Source organism: Cetorhinus maximus, chromosome 8 (genome assembly GCF_964194155.1).
Source record: "Cetorhinus maximus chromosome 8, sCetMax3.hap1.1, whole genome shotgun sequence".
NCBI classification, from domain to species: domain Eukaryota; kingdom Metazoa; phylum Chordata; class Chondrichthyes; order Lamniformes; family Cetorhinidae; genus Cetorhinus; species Cetorhinus maximus.
Window position 1 is genome coordinate 103,621,801 of NC_135886.1, and position 18,310 is coordinate 103,640,110.

The window sequence follows — 18,310 nt, forward strand, 5'->3', positions numbered from 1 at the left end:
AAATAAAAACTAGAACCCTTAACTTTCCTTAGCTTAATCTATTTTAAACTGGAGAAAAACACACCCACTACTCATCAATCCGCTCTCACCTTTCCCCTGTTGGGCTTCTCAGGATACAGAGTAATACTGTGGACATCAGTAATAAAATTAAGATTTATGACAGTATTCTGTTGCTTTGGCTTATTTTGGTATTTTCTCAATTTGAGTGGTCTCATATTAGTGCTGCCCTAAAAAGAGACCCTTACTTGTGATGATTTTTGTTTAGTGACCGTGGGGACTTGTCGCTGGATCTAAAGATCCCCCAATAAGGTCACTTTGGGCAGCACCAACACTCCCAGGGCAGACTGTGCACCTGAAGACATTGCGCATCTACTGGATCTGACACTGAGTGCAATGCGCATATCTCAGCGCCGATGCTCAGTACTGCGCATGCACTGCAGCCGGCACCTCGAGCACGGCTAAAGTTCCAAAGCCAGCACCACGCATGTTCCGTAGGCAGCACTACGGGCACTGCGCATGTTCCGGAGCCGGTAACGCCGGGCATTGCGCATGTTCCGGAGCAGGAGCTGTCGCCATGGTGTCTCAGGTGAGTGTCCCTGGGTCGTTGTCCGGAGCCGAGGCTCAGGCGTCCGAGCTTCGCTTCGTCGATCGCGCTGTGAGGGCGAGTGCGGCCCCATGGTAACTGGAGCCCGGGGCCCGCTCTTGGTGGCAGTGGATGGCCGCTGGCGTTGGCACTGAGTGCGTGTGACAGAAAGTCACAGGAGTGAGTTTATAGATCAACAACACCATATATTTATATAGCGCCTTTAATGTAATCAAACAGCCTAATGTGCTTCACAGGAGCGTTATAAAACATAATATAACACCAAACCTCATAAAGCAGTATGAGATCAGATGACCAAAAGCTTGGTCAAAGAGGCCTCCCTCTCTCTCTCTCTCTTTTATCAGGTACCCTGCCCTAAGAGGGTGTTGGTGACCATGAACCTCTATGTTAATCTTGCTCTGGAGATGTGGATCGTCTTCCTTGGTGGTACAGTCATCAAGTTTGCATAGCTCTTTTTTCAAAAAATCGTTCTTTATCTACTTCAATCTCTTTTACTATTAATTCTTTCCCATAAGCATCAGACTTTATAAATCATAAGTTCTTATTACGTGCCCAGGAAATTCTAACTGTCTCTTCCTGATCTTGGTCAGCAGAGTTCTTTTGGTCTCAGATTTTACTAGCACCCCTTCATTAGTAATGTGACTTATCCAAGATATTTTCATTATTTGCCTCAAAAGCTCTGCAGCCTCAGTTTTTCTCTGCATTACTTCACTGATTGTCCAACACTCACTTCTGTATGTTAAAATTGATGTGATGAAGTAATCCAGGATACTCAGCTTTGTTTTGTCAAAGAGTTTTAAGAAATCAGACAGTCTGAGATTTTAGAGACAGTGAGGAGTCAAGGGGTGATGATGAGGCAGAGCTGGGTGTCGTCAGCATGCATGTGGCTTTGTGATGTCACCAAGGGACAGCATGTAGATGAGAATTATGAGGGGGCTGAGGAATCCTTGGCCACCAGAGGTAGCGGTATGGGAGTGGAAGGAAGCCAATGCAAGTGATTCTCTGGCTATGATCAGGTGAACAAGAATCGAACCAGGGGAGTTTAGCCCCACTCAGCTGGACAATGATGGAGAAGTGTTATGGAGGATGGCGTGATCAACTGTGTTGATAGCGGCAGATAGGTGAATGTATATGTGTGTAGATATAGGTATAATTTTTATGGAGTAACATATCCTAAGATGCTTCACAAGAGCATTATCAAACAAAATTTGACACTGAACTGATAAGATGACTAAAAGCTTGGTAAAGAGGTAAGTTTTAAGGTGCGTCTTAAAAGAGAGATGAGAGAGGTTTAGGGCCTAGACAGATGAAGGCATGAACACTTTTTTAAAAAGTATAAAGCAAACTGTTAAGATATTTGTCTGATTTGTAATGTGCACTGTAGTAAACTACAATGTAACATTTTTTGAAAATTTACATCAAATTTTATATATGAAGTAAATACTGTTAAGATACAGCATGTCAATACTTGCAACTGAAAAAGTTGCCATTTCAGGCACTCAATATCAAGCACTCCCACGTCAGGTATGGTGTAGATAGATAAGGAATAAAACTCCTACCACTCTGCCTCACTAATGTGCATTGACCTCAGCAAAGAACGCAATAGTGAGGCATTTTTACTGTTTTCCACATTGACTGTCCTTAGGCCATGCTGGAGTGACAGGGCCAAATTAGAGGTAGTTTAGTGCAGTTGGCTGATGCTCACTAGACTGAGACTTATTTCACATTATATCCTTACTGTTAATAGATGAGACTTTAAAAGTCTGAGTTGGTTTGAAGCCCAAGTCCCAGATATTCGAAGGCTAGTCTGTTGCCATTTCTATTAAGATACATTTTTGTCAAGAATCCTTGTGACTTTTCCAGCCTTATGTAGGGTTTTTCCATCCTTAGTTAATTTGCTCTTTTGGTATTGGCTTCACTTATGATAAGAGTTGTTCCTGTATGTGAAGTGCTTTAATGCAGTGTTTTTATTTTCAACTGGGCTTTTTGAGCCTGTGTAATGTTTCTTTTATATAAGATGCACACTGCACCCTGTCCAGGATGTGTGTTTCTGTCTCTGGCCCCTTGTAGACTACACTACCTTCTTTTAACCTTCTAAAAATACTCTGAAGAGCTCAAGAAAAAAACTGAAGAACGTTGATACTTTTATCCCAATCTGTTAAAATTTTGAAGCCTGGTGACTGTGAACATCTCTCCCAGAAGATGCCTAAACTGAGAACTCAGTGGGATTAAACATGGGCTTTGTCTACCTCTTTCACTGAATAAGCTCAACATTTTCTACATTGCAACAGTGATGACATTTGAAAAGTGCAATTGGTTGAAAAGCACTTGCCCTCCTGCTCTATAGGAGCTTTTGTCTTTTGAATCATGTTAAAATAAGGCCTCATTTTCTTTCTCAGGTGGATGTAAAAGATCCCACAGCACAATTTTGAAGAAGGGCAGGGAAGTTCTCCCTGATATCCTGGCCAGTGATAATCCCTCAACCAATACCTAGAAACAGATTATGTGGTCATTGCTGCAATGTTACTTGTGGGACCTTGCTGTGTGTTATATTGATTGTTCCTTTTCCTAAATTATAGTTGTGTGTATTCTTGAAAAATACTTCATTAGATGTAAAGTGCTTTAGGATGTCTAAGTGTGAGAAAATTTTCCTTTTTTCCTTCGTCATTGGTGAATGTGATTTCCCCTCAGGACCATTATTCATGGTTTAAAATTTGATATTCCAAAGATGTCTGTTGGGGACTGAGACAACCTTGCTTTATAGTTCCTCAAACAGTGGTTTCAATGTTACTGTAGCCTATCAGAAAAATCTCCAGATAATGAAACTGCTCCAATGCTGCTACAAACTGGCAAGTTGTACAAGATCCCTGATTGTGGCATTTGCCAGCTTTCACCTCTTTCCCTCCACGTTCAGGGTAGATGGTGGTAGATATCCATTTGTGGATATCTAATGTAAGGACTGAATATTTCTACATCCCACAAGACCAGTCATCCAAATAATGAAAAGTGCTGCAAACATTTTTCTTCATGAGCAGAAGACGCACTCTACCCAGGACATTGGACAACATCTGGCAGTTGACATTTTGTTGGGCAACAAACCCACAATCACTACCGTCTAAATATTCTAGAAGGATAAGGGTAGCAGACACATGGGAACACCACCATCTGAAAGTTCCTCCACTCACCATTCTGACTTGGAAATATATCGCTGTTGCTGGGTCAAAATCCTGGAACTCCCTCCCTAACAGTGCTGTGGGTGTACCTACACCACATGGACTGCAGCGGTTCAAGAAGGCAGCTCACCACCACCTTCTCAAGGGCAATTAGGGATGGGCAATAAATGTTGGCCTAGCCAGTGATGCCTACGTCCCATGAATGAGTAAAGAAAACAACAAAGCTAATTCTTCAGAGTCTCCAGATTGATGCCTATCACCTTTTGTAGCACCTAATTCATCATGAAACGGATGCAGCTTACTCTTGTTTTCTTTAATTAAACAGGACCATGTGATTTCTGGGAGTTCAGGAATAATACAGTACCTCAATGGGCATTTCTGTGCATCTATCCATAGTGATGCTCAATATGAATGTTGGAACAGAGCAATGGGCTTATTTAAAAAAGAAATACCTTGATTGTACCCAAACTATACTCCCACAAGGGAGAAAGATAGGGAAAACAAATCCAGAGCTCTCTGGATAAGGAAAGAGATAGCGAGCAAGATGAAGCAGAAAAAGGATGTGTATGACATGTCAGGTTGATAATTCAATTGAGAACCCAAATGATTATGGAAATTTCGGAGGTCAAATGAAAAAAATGAGAAGCAAAAAGAGAGTATGAGAAGAGACTTGCAGCTAACATAAAAGGAATCCAAAAGTCTTCTGTAGGTATGTAAATAGCAAAAGGGTGCTAAAAGGAGCAATGGGGCCAATTAGGCACCTAAAATGGATTGATGTGGAGTCAGGGGGCATGGCTGAGGGGAAAATGGCAGAGGAGTGCAACTAGATGAATTGCTCTTGTGGGGAGTTGGCATGGACATAACAGTCCAAATGGTGGCCTCCTATTCTGTAATCATTCTATGATTCTAAATACCTGCCTGGGTTAGATGAACTCCCTAACAGTTAGGCGTTGCTAGCAGTATGCCAGCCATGTATGAATTTGAAGACTGCACATATGTTTGGGAGGTCAATATTGTAAAGACCTATTGCATCAAAAAGTGTAAAGTACATGCTTCAGAATCCTGTGCAAGGACCTCTTTGAGCTCAGGCACAACTAGATAACTAGATAACTAGAAACAAGACTCAATGGCAAACTGCAGCAGAAGTGCCGGTCAGAATTTGTAAGCCAGCTTCCATGTGGAAAGAGTAAGTCCTTCTTGGAGTTAAACACTTCAACATCTTGGAGTTATTTTTGATTAATTTAGTTACTTTTATAGAGAGAGCCATTTTACAGGTCTGCTGCATGGAGCTTTGAACAGATCCATTCTGTGCGAATAGACACAGTGGAATGATGTAGCACAAGAGGTGTCTCATGCCGCATATTTTTCCTAAATCATGCATTTGTTCTTGTGTCTGTAGCAGTAACTCGATATGTGCCACATATTGATCATATAATGCTTAAGTATGTACTTCTGCATATGTTTTCTCAGATACATGGTTCTCTCTTGGTCTGTGGCAAAGCATGTCAGTGTGAACACCAGACTGTCCAGCAGAAGAGCTGTATTCTCATATGTTCATGCCATTTGTCTATGAAGTCTAACATTCCTGTCCTGATGGACTGGATTTCCATGCTGTATTCTATTTCATTAGCTGCTATTTTCTTACCTGGAGAAGTTTATATACTTCAGGCTTAGAAATATGATTGGAAGTTTTAATATATTTTGGGCATTTGTATGCCTCTCATCAGCCAAAATTTGTATTGCCCACTCTATTTCCAGGACCAATTTCCTCTGTAATTTTAGGCGCATGGGGTTTGGCATAAGTAGCTGTGAACTGAGGGGAAATGGGTGCAACAAGTAATCCAGACCTTCTCTGCAAGTTTTTCTTGGTTAATTCTAATTGTTTGCTTAAGGACCCATTGTCTTGCTAAAGTGTAAAACTGAGTACAGCAGTTAAATTATTGATTTTTTGCTCTCTGGTGAGTCACAAACCATGAAAAGCTTCATCCTTCTTGTATACACAATGTGATCACAATTAAAGCCCTGTGACACTTGCATTTGCATTAAATGGAGAGTGATGGACAGATTAACTCCATTGCAGGGCTAAAATCTAATTGAGTTTAGGTGCCTGGTATTTGGTATCTTTGTTGTACAGCATATAATGATTGCACTTGAAAGTTAATAGTTGCGATCCTGTGAATTTATGGTGAAGCATCGCACTGCTGACAATTGAAAACCCTGCGCTCTCTTCAATAAGCAAAATAGATGTATTTCCTGAACAGTTGATGACAGGGTGAAACCTTTTTCCCTCTAGGTGGAGTACTAACCATAGGCAGAGCTGTTCTTAATACATTAATAATAAATGCTTCTTGAATTACTGGATTTTTAAAGGAATCTTTGAGTTTTTTTTAGCTTTGATTTTTAATAAAAATGAAGCAAATTTCAGTACATAAAAAGTTCCATGTTCAGCATTACACAGAAAATTGTAATGGGATCACTGGATATTTACAATCATGTGGTGTATGTCAGTGTTCACTACAAATTGAAAATTTAAGGCACAGAAGGAGGCCATTCAGTCCAACGATCTGTGCCGGCTAAAAAATAGAGCCTCTACTCCCTTCTAGTCCTTTTATTTTGCTTACTTTCACTTTGAGTCTAAGCCCCCTGGTTATTGAGCTCGCTGCTAAGGGAATTAGGTCCTTCCTATCCAGGCCTCTCATAATTTGTACACTCCGTTAAGTCTCCACCTGGCCTCCTCTGTTGCAGAGAAAATAACTCTGATCTTTCTTCTTAGCTAAAGTTATTCACTCCTGGCAACAGCCTTTTAAACCCCATCTATACTCTCTAATGTGATCACATCCCTTCTATAATAGTGACCAGTATTGTTTGGAGTAATCTAAGTGTGACCAAACCAGTGTTTTATACATTTCCAGTAGAACCTTCCTGATCCTGCATTCCATGTTCTCGGCTAATAAGGGAAAATATTCCTTATGCCCTCTTAACTACTTTATCTACCTGTTCTACTACTTCGGGGATCTGTGAACCCTCCAAGGTCCCTCTACTCCTCTATACTTTTCAGTATCCTACCTTTTATTGCGTATTCCCTTGTCTTGTTTTCCTTCCCCAAACTTCTCTGGATTGCATTTTATTTGCCATTTTTTCTGCCCTGCAGTCTACGGTTTTCTTCCTCATTAGCAACCACACGGCCAATTTTTGTATCATCTGCAAACTTCTTAATCAGGTCCCCTACTTTTAAGTCTAAACTATTGATATATATACCATGAAAAGCAAGGGATCCACTCCTGAGTTCTGCGGATCCCGACTGGAAGCAACCTTCCAGTCACAAAACACTAAGCCAGTTTTGGATCCAACTTGCCCTCCCATTTGAATCCCACGAGCTTTTACTTTTCTGACCAGTCTGCCATGTGCCACCTTGTCTAAAATCATGGCTAAATCCATGTAGACTACATCAAACACACTAGCCTCATCAATCTTGTTATCTCTTTGAAAAATTTAATCAAGTTAATCTTCCCTTAACAGATCCGTGCTGACTGTTCTTAACTAATCTGTGCCTTTCTAAATAATACTATTTCTAAGAATTTTTTTCAATAATTTGTCCGCTATCAACATTAAACTGACTGGCCTGCAATTAAATGGTCTATCCCTTCCTCCCTTTTTAAACAATGGTGCAACTTTTGTAGTCCTCTAGCACCACACCTGAAGCCAGAGAGAATTGGAAAATGATGGTCAGGGCCTTCACTGTTTCCTCCTTTGCTTTTTTGTATTCTTTCATGGGACGTGGGCATCACTGGCAAGGCTAGCATTTGTTGCCCATCACTAATTGCCCTTGAGAAGATATTGGTGAGCTGCCTTCTTGAACTGTTGCCGTCCATGTGGTGTAGGTAGACCCAGAGTGCTGATAGGAAGGGATGTTAGTGCTGTTAGCAGCCTGGGATGCATTTCATCCGGGCTTGGTGATTTATCTACTGTCAAAGATGGCAAACCCCTTTCTAGCTATGTTTATGTAATTTAAAATTTGCCATTTCTCCTTAACTACAATATCTGCACTGACCCCCACTCCTGTGAAGATAGATGCAAAGTATTAATTCAGCACCATGGCCATGTTTCCACCTCCACACATACTATTTTTCTGGTCTGTGGCCTACTCCTTCATTATTTATCCGCTTGCTCTTTATGTATTATGAAATATCTTTGGGTTTTCTATGATGTTACTTGCCCTGTATTTTTTTTTTCATGCTCTCTTTTGCTTTCCTAGTTAGATTCATCCCTCCACTTTATACTGCTGCTGGCTTTCTGCAGCATTGAGCTCTTGACATCTGATATAAGCTTCCCTTTTATTGCCTCATCGAGTTCTGCATGTCCTTTGACATGTGGTGGTAAGGTGGGATGGTGGTTTGGGTAGGCAGGGTCTGCGTTTGGATCTCCAACTCTTTTTCTTTGTGGAAACATGTTTGTTCTAAATCCTTTCTATCTCCTTGAAGCATCCCACCACTCAGATACTGATTTACCTTCATGTAGCTGTTTCCAGTTTATTTTAGTTAAATCACGTTGCAGCTTGGTGAAATAGACTTCCCAAATTTTACTGAATTATGATCACTACCACTAAACAGTTTTTCCACTGATCCCCTTGCACCTACCCTGGTTCATTCCCCAAAACTAAATCCAGAACTGCCCATTATCTTGTTGGGCGTGTGATGTGTTGGCACAAAAAAGTTCTCCTGAATCATTTTAAAAATTCTGTACCTTCTGTAATTTTTTATACTGATTTTATCCCAGTTTATATTAGGATAGTTGAAATCCCCTGCCATATCCCCCTGCTCTATTGCTTCTGTACTCCCTTTGAGTGTTTGGGGGTCTATAGAGTACTGCCAGCAGTGTGATTGCCCCTTTTTTGTTCCTCAGTTCAGTCCATATGGCCTCATTTGGCCCTTCTAGCAAATTCCCTACATTACAACACTGCACTTCAAAAGTACTTTGTTGACTGCAAAGCACTTTGTCTTGTGTTTCCTCAGAGATGTGATTTTTTTTTCTCTACCAGTATTGCGACCCAGCCCCCTCCTTTTATATTACTCCACTATCCCGTTTGAAAAGCTTGTAACCAGAAATGTTGAGCTGCCATTTCTGCCCTTATTTAAGCCATATTCAGTAACGGCTGTGATATCATACTTCCATGTGTCTACCTGTGCCCTCAGTTCATCCGCTTTATTCACTAAACACCTTGATTGAAGTATATGACAATTACTGAACTACTTATATATTATCTATTTTCTAGCCATTGTTTCCTCTGCCTTTCACACTTATTAATTTTCTGCTTTCCATTTCCAGTTTTGCTTCTTTCCCATCTAAATCCATGTTCAGCTTCTACACCCCTGCCAAACGAGTGTAAACCCTGCCTTACAGCATGAGAAAACCTCCCCTCCACAATGTTGGTCCGTGCCCGATTTACATTCAAACTGACTGCTTGTACAGATCCCATCGCCCCAGAACCAGTCCCAATGTCCTTGGAATTTAAAGCCCTCCCTCCTGCACCCGCTCTCTAGCCACACATTCATCTGTTCTCCTATTTCTATACTCGCCAGCACGGGGAGTAATTGGAGATTACTACCATTAAGGTCCTATTTTTTAATTTCTAGCTCCCTGAAAGCTGCTCACAGGACGTCATCCCTCTTTCTACCTATATCAGACACCGATATGTGTGGCCGCCTCTGGCTGTTCACCCTCCCTTCACAGAATGTTCTGCAACTGCTCAGTGACATTTTGGACACTGCCACTAGGGAAGCAACATACCATCCTGGAATCACGCCTGTAGCCGCAGAAATGCCTGTCTGACCTCTCCAACTATTGAATAATCACTGTTGATTTCCTGACCTTCCTTCTGCCCCCAACTACGCACTGTACAGCTGAACAATCTTTGGTGTCGAGGACTTGGCTCTCGCTGCAATCCCCAGAAGAACCATGGCTCTCACCAGTATTCAGACTGAATAGCTATTACAGAGCGAGATGTACTCTGGGAACTCTTGCAATACCTGCCTTGTCCTCATTGTCGGTCTGGCATTCACCCATTCCCCCTCTACTTGCAAACTCTTAAGTTGCAGGGTGACCACCTCCACTTTCCACATAGTTCTCTGCCTCACGGATGTGCCACAGTGATTCCAGCTGCTGCTTGAGCTCCGAAATCCAGAGTGAGAGTCAGGAGTAGGAGTGGAGCTAAGAGGATGCAGGAGCAGCAAAGAGAGGATAAATTCGTGCCCAGTCTCGGGGCTAACACTTGCCTAGAGTGAGAATTGGAAGCAGAAACAGACTGGAGCATGCTCAAGTTTGAAAAATTAGAGAAAAAAAATCAAACTGTGCCATCACAGAAACCCATGAGTTGATTGGCTGAAAAAGGAGTGATTCGAGGGAGAATGAGACACAACAAGACCTGTTCCTGTTTCTTATGATATTTTGAAATCCGTGGCTCAAACTGCTGCTGCTGCTGATGACCCTTCCTGCACATGTGGTTGTCCTGGGCAGGAGAAATGTCCTGACATTCCCACATGGAACAGAATGGGCATTGACATGACTAAGTTGCCTTGCCATGCCTCATTTATTAGACTACTAAATTTCTTAGATAACCCACTTTCTTAAATTAAAGAAAGACAATGGTAACACTCATCAACCAATCATCTACCTTCTGTCCTGTGGCATCACTTCATTTTTTTTGTTACTTTTGTATTCACTGAGTATATTATATCGCCTTTGCTCAGGTCTGCACTCTGCCCTGGGCCTTCTCTCCCTCTGTTTATGCTCTTGCAGTCTCTGCACCAAGTAGTTTTTTTCCTCTTCATTAAAAGGTGTGCGGGTTAGAGACTGAAGTTGGGTGCATCCAGATGGCTCACACTTTTGCTAATCACTGTCTTGTCTGGAATTGCAGATCTGTTGCAATTTGTATTTCTCTTTGCCCAGTTTTTCTTGCCATAGCCTCAGGATTAAACATATTGGCCAGAATTTTCCCATCGACGATTTGGGGGCGGGGCCCGCTCGCTGACGGGAAAATGACGCGGAATGACGTCGGGAGGAATCCCTGACGTCATCCCGGTCTCTTTAAATTTTTAGGAAGGCGGGTGGACAGCGAAATCAGCTGTCCGCCCGCCAACCTGTCAATGGCCAATTAAGGCCAATGACAGGCTAATTAAAGACCTGTCCATCCAACCTTAAGGTTATCAGCGGGCTCCTGATAATACATGAAACCTCATCCACTGGCGAGATGAGGTTTCATGTCCGTTTTTAAAAAGTGTAATAAAGTTTGTCGTTTTTATTAACATGTCACATGAGGGGGACATGTTAATAATATTTTTATTTTTCTATTTTTTAACTTATGTGCACTGTCACTAATCTCTCTAAGACAGCACTTAGTCTCAGGGAGCAGTGCACTCTTTTGTGCACATGTGTGAAAGAGTGCACTTTGACAGATGGGGAATCCCCCCCCCCCTGCACAGGACGTGCACAGCGCTTCCTGTTGGGAAGGCCACTGGGTGGTCCTTAATTGGCCCACCCACTCAAAATGGCGGCGGGCTCCGTTTCGGTGGCAGGGGTCAGCTGTCCGCCCGCTGCCGAGCCAGTGGGGCCCGCACGCCCACCAAGGGCAAAATTCTGCCCATTGAATTGCCAAGTCTTTGGAACTGGATTGTCACAACTGTAATTACAAGGTAGCTTTCATCTTGCTTTGAAAGGAATTGATGGGAGTTTGTTTTGCATGTCCAGTATGTTGTGGGAAAATATTTTCTAAGCTTTACTTTTGCCTAAAGTGCAAACCAAATCACTAGACGCAACCCAAGGTTTGAAAGAACAAAATCTGGATTTGTTTTTCATATGTAGCAATAATAAGTGGATTAAAAGCCACCTCTTTCAGTAAGCACATTCTTCCTAATAACGCTTTTGGCTCAGAATCAGTTGTTGTCTGATGACATCTCTGAGGTGCATTTCTCCTACACTGCATTTGTCCTGTAACAGTAGTCCAAAGCCACGATCCGGAACCTGATTGTGGAGCAAAGTGGAATAAGACTCTTGGAAGGAATTTCTGGGGCAACTCGGGGCCTGATTCCAGATTTACACTGCAGGAACTTATAGACACTATGGGCTGAATTTTCACAGAGACAGAAAGTCTCCCACACCTTAACCAAAATGTCGCCAGAGCCCTTAATCTGGAGGTCCCCCCCCACCCCCGTATCAGGCGTCACCATATTCACCAGGGAGGTAACAGGGGCAGGATGTATTTCACACATCCATGGTCCACGGAGCCTGCAACACATCTGTCTTCAATCAGAAGCAATTTTCACCATCCAGATTTCTGAAACGCAACTTGTGGACTTAACAATTTGAGGAAAAGGTCTAAACCTACCAGACCCCTTTGGAGAGGTCAGCTACCCCTCTAGGATTGTTAAGAGTAGATGTTAACGTGTGACCATTTGGGGAAGTTTTTCTCGAGTTGGGTTTGGGGAGTTGGGACTTTTGCACCCGACTCGGGAGCAGAAATTCAGTCCCACATTTATAATTTAAATGCAACCCCTAAATACCCTTTGAGCAGGGTCCACTTATTTTTGTAGCATTATATTAACAACACTAAATCTAACACTGCAAAATTAGCTTTTAAAGACAACACTGATACATAAAGAGTTAAATGATTTTCATATATTTTGACGTATACATGTCAAAAGTTTTTTAAAAATTTAGACCTGATTTTAGTAGTTTGAGAGCAGAATTGTAAATTGATTGTAAGTTCAAAAATAAATTTCAGGAAAGTTCTCTCTACTCTGGGCAGAGGGCTGACTGTTCTTTAACAGTCCCAGAACCCCAAATAGAACAGAACCCCGGCTTCCCGCATCCCCAGAAGTTTCTGCCATTTCACAGAGCATAATTTTGTGTGGAATTTATCACTCAAACTGAAGTTATCCTTCAATATTCTAAGTGTTAAGCCTGGGTCATTACCAACCTTGCTTGTGTATAGAAGTGTATTTCCAGCTAGCCTTGAGCACACTTGGGGAATGCGATAGTGTAGAATTGTCGCAATGTTTCATTATTGGAATATTTTTTAGCCTTGACTTGGAAACTACAGTAGGTAAATTATGGGAAAGTAAACTGGCTTCCTGTCACTTGATTTAAGTGATGTAAATGCATGCAGTGCTTGCCAAGACAATGCATTAAATTAGTTTGTCTTTTATGTATAAGTGAATACATTTTCTGAAGATTTCCTGGTGGCTTGCTCAAGATATGATCAAAATAACATGCTGGCATTTCTGAAATCAGTGTAGGCTTTAGTTAAAATAAATAACAACTTGCATTTATTTATAACACCTTTCATGACCTCTATACATTCCAAAGTGCTTTACAACTATTTTTGAAGTACAATCACCACATGTAATGTAGGAAACATGACAGACAATTTGTGCACAGGGACCATCCAAACATCAAATGAGGTACTGACCAGATCATCTGTTAATGATATTGGTTGAAGGATAAATGTTGGCCAGGACACTGGGGAGACCTCTTCTTTGAAATGTTCCTACTTAGAACAGTGATGACACTTCTAAAAGTACTTCATTGGCAGTATTGTGCTTTGCAATGTCCAAAACCTCTTTGAAAAAGATCAGATTGCTATAGTTATTGCAAGCTATATGCAATAATTTATTCCTACCGTGCCCTCCACACCAGCTTCTCCATCGTCCGGAAGCTGAATAGAGAATCCATCCAACCTCCAGTCCTTCCCGAAGGGGTTATTTTGTAGTATGGGCCTAAAAATTAGAGCATTAGTAAATTATTTGACCATGTACGTCACAGCCTAATCTTCTTCTCTTTGACCTCCCCACATGTGCATTCCAACAGGGATCACTGGACCCCTTGATGTTTTACTTTAATTACCCCAGAGAAACTGAAGTACTTTTGTAACTCCCTACTGCACAAAATCTGAGAAGAGCTAACTGCACAAACTTGATCTGTTTTGATTCTGCTTAGAGGTGCATTTACCCACTAAGGTTAACACGCAAACCTAATCTTTCTAAAAAGGTAGCCAGGGGATGCGGAGAAAGATTGAGGATATAAATGAAAAAGGTGGGCTCCTCATTTTTGTGGTTCTGTAAAATCACAAGCTACAACAGTCAAAATTAAAATTAATATTTGTGAGCTGAGTAAGTGCAGCCTTGTTAAGTTTAATTAGAAAACTTAAACGAGATACCTGTAGCATTGCCACCGGGAACCACACAGTTTCATTCCTTCAAGTGAGTATGGAATAGATAAAGAAAAAAATTGGAGTATTCGCCTCGTTCCTCCCTTTCTCTGTCACCATCCATCTCCAGCCTTACAACCTGCTGAGATCTCTTCCATTCTGGCCTCTTGTGCATTCCCAATTTTTTAAAATTATAAATTGCTCCTCCATTAGCAATCAGGCCTTCCAATGCCTAGGCCCTGGAATTCTCTCTCTAAAGCTCTCGACCTCTCCCCGCTTAAGACACTCCTTACCACCTACCTTCCGCATATCATAATATTGAAGAGCCATATGGACTCGAAATGAAACGTTAGATGCTGTCAGACCTGCTGAGTTTTTCCAGGTATTTTTATTTTTATTTTTGTTTTTGTTTTGGATTTCCAGCATCCGCAGATTTTTGCTTTTTTCGTAGTAATCCAGAGGCCCAGGCTAATGACTTGGAAACATGGGTTCAAAACCAACCATGGTAGCTGGTGGAATTTAAGTTCAATTAACAATAAAAATCTGTAATTAAAAGCTAGCCTCGGTAATGGTGACCAGGAAACTATCATCAATTGTTGTAAAAACCTATCTGGTTTGTTAATGTCCTCTCGGGAAGGAAATCTGTGGTCCTTGCCAGGTCTGGCCCCTGTGTGACTCCAGACCCACAGCAATGCGGTTGACTTTTAACCACCCTCTGAAATGGTCTGGCAAGCCACTCTGTTCAAGGGCAATTAGGGATGGGCAACAAATGCTGGCCTTGCCAGTGATGCCAACGTTCCATGGAAAAATATTTTAAAAATTGCTGTGCTGGGGAAATGTATTAGTAATGGAGCCTCAATAAATTTTTGATGTGGGCTCTCTAAAAGATGTTAATTTCATACTAACTTCATCAGGCAAAGAAATATTAATGCAAACCCTGGGGGTTCACCTCCTTGTACCAAAGAATGAAATCCTGCATTAAACACCTAAGAATTTTCTAGTCCTGAGGATTGATTAGCATTGTGAGGAAATTAATACACTGCTCCTTCTTGGCCAGGAGGCTGTGCTTTACGATGATCACCTTCACACCTTTTGAGACGATTCTCATGAAAGAACTCGATTGAGATGACATTGCGCATGTGTAGCATAGGATTCAGAGACAGCAAATTCAGATTCTAGTATTGAACAAAATTCCCAGCTTTCCCAATTAACCATTGATTTTACTGTTCTATAAAGGTTGGATGCCTGTTGTAATTGTATACAGAAGAATGATTTCCAGGACCACAAAATGTGACCTTTTTTGTATTTGCCATAATGCAATGTACTGTAGTTTAGATTTCTCTGCAAGAAAATAAAATTATTGAATAAATGCATGATGAAATATCTAACCTGTGTTTTTTGTTGCTGCCAACTTGAAGCAGTTTTTTTAGTGTGTTGCTTACTTGGAGAACTGTGAGTGCTGTTTTTCTAACAGCCTTAACTGCAGATGCATTGGAAGAAACTTCATGCACAGAAACCACACTCTATACAATTAATAGTTTTAAGTTTTCAGATGAGCAAATTCAGAGGGTCGGAAATCTTTGGAATTCTCTACTCCAGAATACTGTGGAAGCCAATATGTTGAGTATATTCATGGCTGAGATCAATAGATTTTTGGACATTGAGAGAATCAAGGGATAGGGGATAGTACAGGAAAGTGGAGATGATGTGGAAGTTCAGCCCTGATCTGATTGAATGGTGGAGCAGGCTCGAGGGGCCTTACAGATTCCTCCTGTTCTACACATAGAACCACAAGTTAATCGGCTCAACACTAAATATCTCTGCAAATATGCTAAGTAGGATATTTGAATATGGAACTTGTGACTTTCATTGATACCCATTAACTAGGATGTACATTGTATGTTTGGGTTACATGAAACATGCAAATCCCTTGTCAACACTGCACTGCAACATGTTAACATCATTGCTGCGACAGAGTACCATATGTTTACAAAACAAATTGTAACAGCTGTTGCCTCCTTTGGCAATGTAATGCCATATCAACCTTGAAAATACTTGAGTGTAACAAAGTAAGTTACTTGCAAAGCCACAAAACAGCTATAATAGTTCTGCTCCGACATGAAATTCTTTGGTATGTTAATACAAGAAAGAACTAATTGTTTTGTGCCAACATATAACAATATAATTAGCTTTTCAAACATGCCACATGTACACAATGTGAATGAAATGGCAACAGTTATAGCATTCTAAATTTTGAACAAAAGTGCAGATGTGAATTTGCAGTATATGTAAGACAACACCTTATTGTTGCAAAGGTCAGTTGGATAGAATAGGCTAGGGTTTACCTATCTGTACTTAATCACTTGCAATTGTTTTGAAATAGAGCAATAAATCACCGAATAAGTTTACTTGGATTCAACATAATTACACTTTGCACTTTGGAAAGAATTGCAGTTCCTGTTCCATAGCAGTCTTTTTTTTCTATTCTATTATGGGATGTGGGGGCCACTGGCTAGATCAACATTTATTGCCCATCCCTAATTACCCTTGAGAAGGTGGTGATGAAAGGCCTTCTTGAACTGCTGCAGTCCATTGGTATAGGTACACCCATAGTGCTGTTAGGGAGGGAGTTCCAGGATTTTGACCTGGTGTCATTGAAAGAACGGCGATATGTTTCCAAGTCAGGATGGTGTGTGGCTTGGATAGGAGCTTGCAGGTGGTGGTGTTCCTATGCATCTGCTGCTGTTGTCGTCCTAGGTGGTAGCGGTCATGAGTTTGGAAGGTGCTGTCCAATGAGCCTTGTGAGTTGCTGCAGTGCATCTTGTAGATGGTTCACACTGCTTCCACTGTGTGTTGATGGTGGAGGGAGTGGATGTAAAACGTGGTGGATGGGTTGCCAAGCTTCTTGAGTGTTGGAGTTGCACTTAGCCAGGCAAATGGGGAGTATTCCATCATACTCCGGACTTGTGACTTGTAGACAGTGGGCTGTCTTTGGGGAGGCAGGAGGGGAGTTACTCCTTGCAGAATTCCCAGCCTTTGACCTGCTCTTGTAGCCACAATATTTATATGGCTAGTCCAGTTCAGCTTCAGGTCAATGGTAACCCCCAAGATGTTGATAGTTAGGGATTAAGCGATGGTAATGCCATTGAATGTCAAGGGGAGATGTTTGGATTCTCTTTTGTTGGAGGTGGTCATTGCCCGGCACTTGTGGTGCAAATGTTGCTTACCACTTACGAGGCTAAGCTGGAATGTTGTCCAGGTCTTGCTGCATTTGGACCTGGACTGCTTCAGTATCTGAGGAGTCATGAATAGTGCTAACATTGTGCAATCATCAGCGAGCATCCCCACTTCTGACCTTATGATGGAGGGAAGGTCATTGATGAAGCAGCTGAAGATGGATGGTTGGGTCTAGGACATTACTCTGAGGAACACCTGCAGTGATGTCTTGGGACTGAGATGATTGACTTCCTACAATCACATAATTTTTCTTTGAGCTAGGTCTGACTCCAACCAATGGAGAGTTTTTCCCTGATTCCCATTGACTCAAGTTTTGTTAGGGCTCCTTGACACCACACTCGGTCAAATGTTGCCTTGATGTCAAGGACAGTCACTCTCACCGTACTTCTTGGGTTCAATTCTTTTGTCCATGTTTGGACCAAGGCTGTAATGAGGTCAGGAGCTGAGTGGCCCTGGTGGAACCCAAACTGAACATCAGTGAGCAGGTTATGTCTGAGTAAGTGCCGCTTGATAGCATTATCGACCACCACTTCCATTACTTTGCTGATGATCAAGAGTAGACTGATGGGGTGGTAATTGGTTGGGTTGGATTTGTCCTGCTTTTTGTGGAGAGAACATACCTGGGCAATTTTCCACATTGCCGGATAGACGCCAGTGTTGTCGTTGTACTGGAATAATTTTACTAGGGGCATGGCTAGTTCTGGAACACAAGTCTCCAGTACTGTGGCTGTAATGTTGTCAGGGCCCGTACCTTTGCAGTATCCAGTGCCTTCAGCCGTTCCTTGATATTGCATGGAACAAATCGAATTGGCTGAAAACTGGCATCTGTGAGGCTGAGGAGACCTCAGGAGGAGGCCAAGATGGATCATCCACTTGGCACTTCTGGCTGAAGATTGTTACAAATGCTTCAGCCTTGTCTTTTGGACTGATGTGCCCCACCATTGAGGGTGGGGATATTTGTGGAACCTCCTCCAGTGAGTTGTTTATTTGTCCACCACCATTCATGACTGGATGTGGCAGAGCTGCAGAGCTTAGATCTGATCATTGGTTGTAGGACCGCTTAGCTCTATCACATGGTGTTTCTGCTGTTTGGCG

General features: G+C 41.8%; 1 protein-coding gene across 1 annotated transcript in view; it reads left to right on the plus strand.

Annotated features, from left to right (window-relative positions):
• The first annotated feature begins 444 nt into the window (after window positions 1–444).
• LOC144683846 (MICOS complex subunit MIC27-like) overlaps window positions 445–18,310 on the plus strand; it is a 57,253-nt gene continuing 39,387 nt past the window's right edge. The window contains exon 1 of the mRNA XM_078547342.1: window positions 445–586. Coding sequence (XP_078403468.1) covers window positions 485–586 — 102 coding nt within the window. The 5' untranslated portion in view covers window positions 445–484. The remainder of the gene's footprint in view (window positions 587–18,310) is intronic.